The 10,726-nt window shown below is 51.9% G+C and overlaps 1 protein-coding gene across 1 annotated transcript in view; it reads left to right on the forward strand.

The window, feature by feature from the left end:
• Positions 1–10,726, forward strand: part of LOC103803878 (protein kinase C beta type) — a gene marked incomplete at its 5' end in the record, with an annotated part of 45,839 nt that overhangs the window by 32,073 nt on the left and 3,040 nt on the right. The window contains one exon of the mRNA XM_009076458.1: positions 643–783. Coding sequence (XP_009074706.1) covers positions 643–783 — 141 coding nt within the window. The remainder of the gene's footprint in view (positions 1–642; positions 784–10,726) is intronic.

Consider the following 10,726-nt stretch of genomic DNA (forward strand, 5'->3'; position numbering starts at 1 on the left):
AGATGATAAACAACATTAATGGACTGTTTGTGCTTTTTTCCTCCAAATTGACTTTTTCATGAGAAATGCACCTCGTGTCTGCTGCCACAGCTCCAGAGCAGTGGGGGTTCCACGTCCAGGGCTGATGAGAGCTTTGCAGGGGAGACAGTTCATGTTAAATGGGCAGTGGGTCTTAGAGTTAATTCTACAGCTGCTGAGAAGTTTGTACCAAGCAGAGGGACCATTCAGCAGCTTTGTTCCCTCCTGCTCCCCCTCTGCAGCAGAGTGCTGAGGCTGTGGTACTGCAGGGAGCTCTGCCAGCACCCTGAGGTGAACCAGTTTCATTCCCAGAAGGAATGGGGATGTGCTCATCCCACCAGTGCTCATGTACTTTACGCTTAATCTGCTTTCATAAGACATTGTCAACCTTCCCTGTCCCTGGAGCTGCTCTGGCTTCTCCCTCAGTCCTCTGCTTGGAGCCCTAAAAGCAGATGGAGGAGATGGGACCCCTCTGGGGTCCAGCCCCTGATTTGGGGTGTCCTGGGGCATGGTGCTGGCTGCCCAGCTGGGCATCACAGCTCCCTGGAGACTTGTTAGAGGGGACATTTTGGGAAGCAGTTGGACACCCTGTGAGTGACTGTTTCTTCTCTTCCTCTCCCCAAGCTGATGACCAAGCACCCTGCCAAGCGCCTGGGCTGTGGCCCGGAAGGGGAGCGGGACATCAAGGAGCACGCGTTCTTCCGCTACATCGACTGGGACAAGCTGGAGCGCAAGGAGATCCAGCCCCCCTTCAAGCCAAAGGCTGTAAGTGTGCCGTGTCCCCCGTCCCACTCTCCCACACACTGTGGCTCTGCTCCGTGCTCTCTCCCTCTCCTGGTGCACACACACGTGGGCAGACGGGCGGGTGGTCCTCGTCCTGGAGATGCTGTTCCTCTGTCTGCTTGGAAGATCGTGTCTCCTCGGGTCTGGCATGTGTCAGAGCTCTGCTGTGGCAGGAGAACTCCAGGATGCCTGGTCCCACTCTGGCTTGCAGGGGTGGAAGCTCCACATGTTCAGCTCCCAGATGCCTTCGTGTTGCAGCTCTGTCTGTCATCCTGGATCAGTTTGTGTGTTCAGTTTTCCTCCCTTCTTCTCAAGCTGACCATGTCTGTCTTCTCTTTAATATCAACTTTATTTCAGCACCCAGCTCAGCTCAGTCTGTCTGAGTGGGCAGCAGAGCTGTGTCTCTCCCCACAGTCTCTCTCCAGGCTGGAAGGCTGGAGCCTGGCTCCCGGGTGGAGGGAGCTCTGCGGCGAGGGGTCCTGGCTGCTGTCCCTCAGCCCTGAGAGGGGCTCACTGCAGAGCTGCTGCGGTGCTGGGAGTGCAGCCTGGGGGGAAGGAGCTGCCAGCAGCCAAAGTGAGGTGGAGGCAGGAGTGATTGGAAGGCTGTTTGTCAAAACAGACGGGAATACTCAACTGCTCCTTGGCCAGCTGTCACTGCAGTGACATCTGTCTGTGGAACACCAGTGCAGGGGTGCAGCCTGAGCTCCAGTGTGGGGCTCCCTGCCTGCCTGCAGTGCTGGGGCTGCTCTGTGACCCCACACTCTGCGGGGCCCCCTCGCCCCGCACTCTCCCTGCCCCTCCCCAGAACGGATGTGCAGGCAGCAGTGACCATGAAGACTCAGGAACAGAGACATCCCTCCCTGGATTTCTCTGTTTCTCCTTGCCACTGCTGGGACAGGCAGAGTCACAGCCATGTCTGAGTCTCTCCATGGTGCTCCAGGCCCTTAAGGCTTGGGATTATTCATGTGCTTCCACTCCCCATGTGCTTGTTGGCTGCTGTGCCCTAGTTGGGCACTGGTGTTTCACAGAGAACTGAATCCACAGTTAATCTGATCTCCATGGCTGATATTTGTGATCAAGGTGGGGACATTTCCTGCTTCTTTAATCCATCCCCCTGGATCACAACTCAGAGTCCAGGCATGCTCCTTGTACTTACCTGAGCCTTCTCCTGTCCCACTACCTGTAACAACCTGAGACATGTCTGCTTTTCCTCTGCTTTACAGTTAGCCTGTTCATTTGAAGGGACCTCTTTGGTGCTTGAAAAAGCTCTGCTTTCAGGGAAAACATGGAGTGGGAGTCCAGCTGGCGTGGGATGCTTGGTGCCTTTAGCTCTGCTCCCTCTCAATGCCTCTGCTCCAGCAGCCTTTTCCCTCCTACAGCTCTTTGCCTGACTGATCAAATGGGAATCGTACCCTTGTTCATTGGCCAGGCAGGAGCCTCTGCAGCTCTCTGTTCCTCCAGCATGGGTGGGGCAGGGATGCTGACCCATGGGAGGCCCCGGGGCTGTTTGGTTTAATTTCAGACAGATGTTTTCACAGGGTTCAATCCTGGCAGTGATGCCTTTGCAGGGAGATCCATGGAGTCCTATCCTTGGAGTCACTCAGATCCGCAGCCGAGCGCTGCTCTGTGCCATGGCTTCCAGGCTGCCTGTGCATCCATAGAGGGATAGTGTCCTGTTCTCCCTGCCTGCTTTGGAAATGGGGAGAACCAGGTGCTGGGAAGCAGCTGGGGTTGATTAGCACCAGGGTCTGGATTGCTGCCTGCCTTTCTCTGGGAAGGAAGGAATCTTCCAACTGTTTAGACCATGTAGGAATGGTGTTACTGGGACAGCATCAACTTTGATATCAAAATAATCACAGTGTGGAAGTGCTTGGGGCTGTTTGTGCAACCTCACGATTTGTCAGCTGGGCGTGGGACCTGACCTTTGTGCTAAGGATGCTGAGGCACAAGGAGGGATTCGTGAGCTCCAGCTGTGGGGAGATGCTGCCCCATCCCCACAATCCCTGAGTGAGCACTGGGGCTTTGTGGGGTTATTCTTGCAGGAGCCTATGTATCCTGAAATCCATAGCTCCTGCCATTTCCCACCTCTGTGTCCATTTTCTAATGAAGCTGCTGCTACTGCGTCCCCTCTACCCCATCCCTCTCGTCCCAGGCAGGTTCTTAGTGTCGCTGCCTGCCCTGGGCTGGGGCAGAGCACTGGTGTTTGGTGTTTTACAGGGAAAAACAGCTGAATTCCATCAAAAGCTCTTTCTTGCTGCTCTACTGCTTTAAAATGTGCAAATTTTGTCCTGCTTTAAATGTCTTCTTTCTTTAGAAATCCCTTTGACACCGGCCCTGGGGAGGGGGATGTAAGCTGCCGGCTGGCACCGGGAAAATTCCCCGTTTGATAGGACAGGGAGATTAACAGCAGCTGATTTGGGATTTAGGGAGGATTAAGACAACTCAGGTACCTGCTGATAGCTGATATTTCTCCAGCAGTGCCTCTGTGCTGGAAAAAGCTGCTCCTTTCGTGGCAGCTGTGAGCACAGAGCAGAGCAGCAGGAACGGGAATGGGTTTTGGCACTACAGAGTGTTTGGGGGTGCCGAGGGGAGATGGTGCTGAGTGCTTGTGACCTTCAGGGAGTCACGCCAGGACCCCGCACTGCTGCTGAGGGGTTGGTGCTGGCTTGGCTCATCCCCTTGGCTTAAGTCTACTTTATTTTTCTGGGTTTTTTATAAATTAGTGTCTATAAAGGTCAGGCTGCAGGGACTGTCTGTATCCAGAGCTTGAAAATAAGGAATAACACGCAAACAAGGTCTGCCCATAGCTGCCCCCAGCCATTCCCTGCTCCAGCCCAGCCCTGGGAACAGCAGCCAAGGGGGTAGAGCCTCATCCAAATTGTCTTATCCTCATTTTGCTTATCAGAGGTGTCATTAATTCATACTGGATTTGAGCTCGTCTCCACAGAGGCACCTTTGCTTGTTGTTTTCCCTATAACACCCACAGAATTTTTCACCGTGTTTCCATCATTTTGTAGCATCTCTGCGGTTTTGAATGGGGGTACGGGGGGTACTGGGAAGGTACAGAGGAGTGCTGGGGAGGGTTCACTGTGCCTGCCCAGTGCTGATGCCAGGGAGGCTGTCACATCATCCCTCCCCAAACCTCCATCACTGTACCCTAGCAGGGGAATGGAGCCTCAGCCTCTGCCTGGCCATGCTGTTCCATGCCTGGAGCTGGAAGTGAATTCCCAAGAGCTCATGTGTTACTTTGTGCTTGATTAACCTTTATCACAGAGTCAGGAGAGAGACAGATCAGGGGTTGGGTTGTCTTTGGTGGTTCTGACATGGGGCTGTGCTTGGCTGCTCCTTGCTTTAGCTGGTGCATAACAATTCCTTCCCTGGGTCCACGGTTACCCTGGGAGTGTCACACTTCCCTACTCTCCCTGTCTCTCGTTGAGATAATTATTGTTTTTGGTATCTAATTACTCCTTTACTTTACATAAAGCCTGGTGATTTGAAAAGTCTCATTTTGAAGGCACTGAAATCACACAGCAGAGCTCAGGATTACTCACAACAGGATGGGGAGGGGGTTAAAAAATGGCTTTTAATCTAATAACTTTTAATTGCATAAATTAATTTTCCCCTAACTGCTTTGGCTTAATTAATATTGAAATGCCATTTATAGACCTGGTTGTGTAAAAGTGCTGGCTGCTTGCATTGGGGTTTTGTAGCCTTAGTTCAGTCTGTACAAGGTGAGTTCTGCTGTTTGCATAAGTAATTTCCTAATTAGATGGGATTTAAGCATAGAGGGGGCTGACAGTGGGCAGGAGTGTGCCATGAGAAGGCAGGAGGATGTGCTAAGGTTAAACATCTCCTCTGGTAATTCAGTCAAGATGTGCTCTGGGAGCCTCGGGGTCTTGTAAAGTCTTTCTCTGAGATTTCCCAGACTCTGAGCTGCAGTTTTCAGTAGGTTAGGAAGAGACTTGGCTGTTTCCATAGGAGAGGAGTGACAGGCAGGGTCCTGCATCAGAAGCCCTTGCTCCCTTTGCCAGCAGCAGGGATGAAGGGATGTGCTGGCACCTCCCAACCTGGGGGTTGGTGTTGTTAGCCAGACACAAGTGAAAAGCACCACTGTCCCCCATGACCAGTGCAGGGACCCTCAGCATGGCCCCAAGTTCATGCTGTGATCCAAATTCCCCTAAACACAACAGCCTTGCACTCCCTGGGGTGCAAGGAGCCAGTTTCATGGCCCAGAGCAGCCCCAGAAAGGTCAGACTTGCCCAAGAGATGCCTGCCAGGCCACTGGGATTGTGGTTGTACCACTGTTTCGGGTGTCTTCAGCCCAGCACCTCTCCTTGGTGCTGGGAGCAAGTGGTGGTGGCAGCAGCATCCTTGGCTACTTATGGTCCTTGATTGCATCCCAGGGATCAATGGAAAATATTTTATTATGCCTTTTGTCTCTATTTGAAATCAAGCAGGAAAGTGATAAAATACAAGGCCATCTTCAGAGCTGACAGGTTTATTTCTGCAGCTCGGGAAGAAAAGCCATTCTGTGTTGGCTATAAATATTAGACAGGACACGCTGGGATTTATGTAAGATAAATTTCCACCCTCCCCCTTTCTCCAGTCAGGATGGAGTGATGCCTGTACATTAATACCAGAGTAAAATGAGGCAGGTTTCTCACAAGTTGGCTTTAGATAAATGTAAAAACTCATATGGCATCTCCTGCCCATTAACAAGGAACTTAATTTGGGCAGCTGTCAAGAAAGTGCTCCTGCAGATAGAGACCATTTGCTGCCTGGAGCAGTACAGATCCTTCCTGCTCTCCCCTATCACAGGTGTGGGCCAAACCTGGAGTGTGGAACTCTGGTAGGGATAGCCCTGCCACATTCCCAGAGCCCTTGGCTGCCTGTGGCACCACAGGGTAGCTTGGGATGTGGTGTGAGGACAGCACCAGTGCAAGGTCACCTCCTTCAGACCTCGGGTTTGGGCTTGGTTGTGGCTTCTATAAACCCAAAGGCAATTTTCAGCTTTAAGGTATTGATTTTATCCATGCGTTTTATCTGCGTCCAAACAAAGTCCGCAAGCTCCATGGGGCAGGGCAGGAAAGACCACAGATAGATGCAACTTGTCCACTTTTCCATCCACATATTCTTGCCTTATTGCATGGCAGTGAGAAATTCTTGCATATTAAAATATATTTGTGCTTTTACTCCAATAACTGGCAGCATCGCATCAGGATTAGTTGTGAAACCTTTCTGAGGGGGTTGCTCGTTTGATTTTTGTGGATTTTTTTTAAGACAGCACATTTCTTTGTAGCCAAAAGGCAGCTGGTGCTGTCAGACATTGCACATGAGCTGCCCTGCATGTCTGCACCGAGGTCTCCTGAAGCTAATAGGGAGTGACAGCGGGGCTGGAAAGCACTGGAAGGCTCTCAGAGTGGACTGGGAGTTGATGGAATCGGCAGGTGAGCGGCCGAGCCGCACGTAACCCCTGCCAGGTGTGGAGGCACTGCACTGCTGAGCTGGAGCACTGCAGCTTCTCTGCTCATCCTGCTCAGAGTCTGTGCTATCCCAGTGGCCCCGAAAAGCCCATCCCGACTCCTTGTGTTCTGACTGTGGCCCCAGGGCTTTGTTTCACTGGCAGCTCCCGTTTGGAGGGTTTAATTGCTGCTTTGATATTAATGTGATAGCCTTGGGAAGGTGTTGGGCTGTCGCTGACTTGTCAGACATCTCCAACATCCTTCTGCAAGGCTCTCTAGCTGGATTTGTTTCGTGGTCTGGAGCAGTGAGCAGCTCCACAATGAGCAACATTGGCTGCTGTGGGGTCAGCAGTGGCCAGAGGCTTCCTGGGGCCTGGGAGAGGGGCAGGAGGGGAGAAGGGCTGGATTCAGCTCCATGCTGAGCTCATGGCCATGGGCAAGGAGATGTTTTTGGGAGCAGAAGCTTAACAAACCCAGACTAGAAATGTCAAGATGTGGCCTCACAAACCTGAGGGCACTGTGGTGCAGAAGGACGAGCTCAGGCTGGAGGAACAGGTCATTGTGGCTGGAGCTGGAGTTAAATCGACTCAAGCATTACACACTGAGCTCTTTTTAGAGGTTTGAGGAGAGTTAGTGTCTCACTTGGCTTTAAAAGGACATACAAGGACTGCCAGAGTAACATGCCATCAGAGGCTGATGGATATTCACATGGTCTTCCCTAAAACCTCTGAGCAGAGGAGGGAACTGGGAAGTGTTAAAGTTTGCATGTATTTGTAGTTGGTATTTTTTTCTATTTAGTCTGATGTTTATTAAAAATGCAAATCTGTTTACTTAGCAAATGAAAGTTAAATGCCAGGGAAAATTGTGGCAGCACTTGGAGTGTGTGTTCTCCCTGGGAGAGAGACTTGAGTGATCGGGAGGTGCTGCCTGAGCAGCTCCTCAGAGGAAACAGGGCCCGGGGAGCGTTGGCTGTGTGTGACAGGAGGAAGAGTCGCCAGCCCTTAGAGCAGAGTCCCTACATGCTGTTTGTGGCAGGCAGGAATTGAGCCTAGTCTGTATCTGCACAGTGACCTGGCATCCACCTGATATCAGCCACTGCTGTTGATATTCTATTAAGTCATGACTTCCAGCCTGGGAAGTTACAGGGTCCTTGTTTTGATTGCTAAGAAAATTAAGAAAATTTGGCACCATTGGGGACCGTGAGGCTGTGGACCATCACGGTCTGATTGGCATGTTGGGAAGGGATGGAGCAGACCTGGAAATCACAGAACCAGAATCCCAGAGTAGGTTGGGTTGGGAGAGACCTTAATGTCCCAGTTCCATCCTCTGCCGTGGGCAGGGACATCTTCCACTAGCCCAGGTTGTTCCAAGCCCCATCCAACCTGGCCTGGAACACTTCCAGGGATGGAGCAGCCACAGCTGCTCTGATAAACCTGTGCCGGTGCCTCAGCACCTCACAGGGAAGAATGTCTTCCTAGTAATGCCCAGGCAGAAGTGCCTGTGTGCAGCATTTGGCTGGCAGATGTGTGACAGAGTTCTGGGGAAGAGGAGAAGCCTTCTTGCCTCTCCCTGAGCAGGAGCAGGCAGAGGCCTCTGAGCAGTCCAGACATGATGAACACCTCCTGCTCTGGGGCAAGGAGAGATGCCTGAGTAGGAACACCTGCAGGGCTCTTTGAGAGGGACCTGCCCTGTGAGCAGGGACTGCAAGTCATTGTACATTCCGGCTGCAGCTGCTTGCCGTGGCGCAACCAGAGGGTTTGCCAGCCCCTGGCTGTGCCATGCCGTGCCATTCCATCACCTCATGACTAACACAGTGTGTTTAGCACAGCTTCCTGCCCCGCCGTGGCTGCGCCACGCTGGGGGGGACAGTGCAGCCCCATCTCACTGCTTCCTTCCACACCCACCATCCCTTCTTTTCTTCCCCTCTCATAGTGCGGACGCAATGCTGAAAACTTCGACCGGTTTTTCACTCGCCATCCACCTGTGCTAACACCTCCTGACCAGGAAGTCATCAGGAACATTGACCAGTCAGAATTTGAAGGATTTTCCTTTGTTAACTCAGAGTTTTTTAAGCCTGAAGCCAAGAGCTAAGTAGCTGTGTAGGTCAAATCCCCACATCCATCATCTGGTCCCAGCTGCTGTCATGGTGACATTTTCCATTGCACAACTTGCATCCATGGTATTTCTTCAGTCCATTACTAGAGTGACCATATTTCAAAGCCAGAAGTGTCTTCCCATGATTTGGGGTGTCCCTGGAGGGAGCTGATGTGCAAGAAATGCTGCAAATGGAGTTTTGTGGTGTTTTCTTTGTAGGAAATGGGAACAGTTCAGTGGGTGACGCAAGGAAAACAGAGACGTAGTGACAATTGGGAGAAATCCTTTCATCATGTGCTTTAATTCCTGTTCTCTCCTTTTTCTAGTCTTTTAATATAATCATGAAAATTTAATACCTAGCCGTAGTGGCAAGTAAGTGTTTTTAATGAGGCGTTTCCCTGGAGCCTTTCTGCTCCTCCCAAAACCTCCAGGGAGCCAAGATGCTGATTCTGGCTCCTTTTTCAGCTGTGTCCTGCTGTCTGTCCAGCCCCACCGTAGCTCCCCTTCCCACCACAGCTCCCCTTCCTTCCCTCCACAGATGCTTTGGGCCAGTGTGTGCCCAGCACTGGGTCCTCAGCAGCAGGATAAATTATTTGGGAAGGCAGAGCTGCTGTTGGCAAAGATTTCTCCTGATTGTGCACTTTCTAAGTAGCATTTTTTAATCAAAACAAACATATCCAGTGGTAAATGAGCAATTTGGAAGACCTGCTTTTGAGTCCATGGTCACCTTAGTAAACAGCACCAAACTGATTCCAGAGAGAAGCTTTCTCTTCTTTTCAAATGCCAAAACAACCAATGGAGTTTGTTACCTGTGCTTTGTGTCAAAAAATGGTATTAACCCAAACGGGAGCTATTTAACTCTGACCAGTATTGTGAATTCTGATATGAACCTTGTAAAGAAACTTGTTTCAACTAATAGTCTTACTCCTAAAAGTTGCCGCTAGATATTTAAATGCCCTGAGTTTTGTTCCTGGCATCAAACAAAACGTTTCAGGAAGGGTGAATTTCCCTTGAAATGACAACAATCAAAGCGCTTCCTTTGATACCCTCGCAGGTGTCTGTGAGCTGTCACTGTATCAATCTGCTTTGACTTTGTAATGTGCCAATTTATTTTTTTTTCTGATACTGATTATAAAATAAAAAGTGAGAAAATATGTCCAAGAAAGCTGCATGTGTTTGGCAATAACAAGTGTCTACATGAAAGGTGACTCTGAGCGTCGGGGCTGTGCCGAGGGCCGGAGGCCGCTGCGGGATGCTCGGGGGCAGCACGGGCAGCAGTGGAGCCATGGCCTGGTGGGATGTTCTGGAAGCATCGTCCAAGCAGGGAGCATTGCCTGCGTGTCCTCTGCACCAGCTCACAGTACGCAGCAATGACCCAGCTCGCTTGTGCCTCTCCGGCCTGGACAGGGAAGGAGTTTCTCTGGGCTGACCCTTGGAGGAAGGACGAGCCGAGGTGGAGGAGCAGCTGCCGAGGCCAGCAGAGCTCTGCCGCTTGGGGATCTCTTCAAACGCCTTGAGCAGAGCGAGGCAGCATCGCCTCGGCCTTCTGGGGACTGCAGAGGCGACTCAGCCCTGCCTGCCGCTCTCTCAGGAGCAGCTGGTAAAGCAATCGGCAGTTTCAGCTAGAGAGGGATTACAGTTCCTGTTAACCTTCCTCCTGAGTTTGGGAATCCACTCTCTGGGTCTGGACGCGGCAGGATCGTTTCAAAAGGCACTGAGTGGCAGCACCGATGGCACCGGCAGGAGCTGACCCTGGCATCCTCCACTTGGGCAGCCCCAGAGCTGTGCCACAGGGAAGGCGCTCGATTGCAGCAGTTGGGGAGTGTTCCTGTCCGTGTGGTCCAGGCAGAAATGCTGCTCCAGCCCAGCCATGCCCACAGCACAGTACCCTGGGCAGTGGGACCCCAGTGTCTGCCATGCCATCCCACCGTGCTCCTCATCACTTTCCAGAGTCAATTCAGCTGTTACTAGAGGCACTTTCAGCCCTGAGTGTTCCCTGCCCTCCCCTCTCTCCATACCAGATCCACGCAGCCGTTCCCTGCCTGCTCCCAGGCTGTTCATCATCTTGACAGAGGCCAAATTGCCACCAATTCAGACAGAACTCAAGGTAAGAAAGCAGCAAACCCCACTTTGCTGCACTCACAGCCTCCCAGCTGAGCCCCTGAGGAATGGGGGGCTGTCAGAAGAGCAGTACAGGAAGGGTGGGCTGCCCTGGGCCCCCTCCTGGGCATGTTACAGCTGCCAAAAAGCAGCAGCAGGAGGTTTTGCCCACCCAGGCTGAGAAGTCTGGAGGGCTGGGGACCATGGTGGTAACTTGTACTAGTGGCAAATGTGGATGTGTCATTCCCCTTTGCAGCATCCCGCAGCAT

Source organism: Acanthisitta chloris, unplaced genomic scaffold (assembly GCF_000695815.1).
Source record: "Acanthisitta chloris isolate BGI_N310 unplaced genomic scaffold, ASM69581v1 scaffold336, whole genome shotgun sequence".
Taxonomy (NCBI): domain Eukaryota; kingdom Metazoa; phylum Chordata; class Aves; order Passeriformes; family Acanthisittidae; genus Acanthisitta; species Acanthisitta chloris.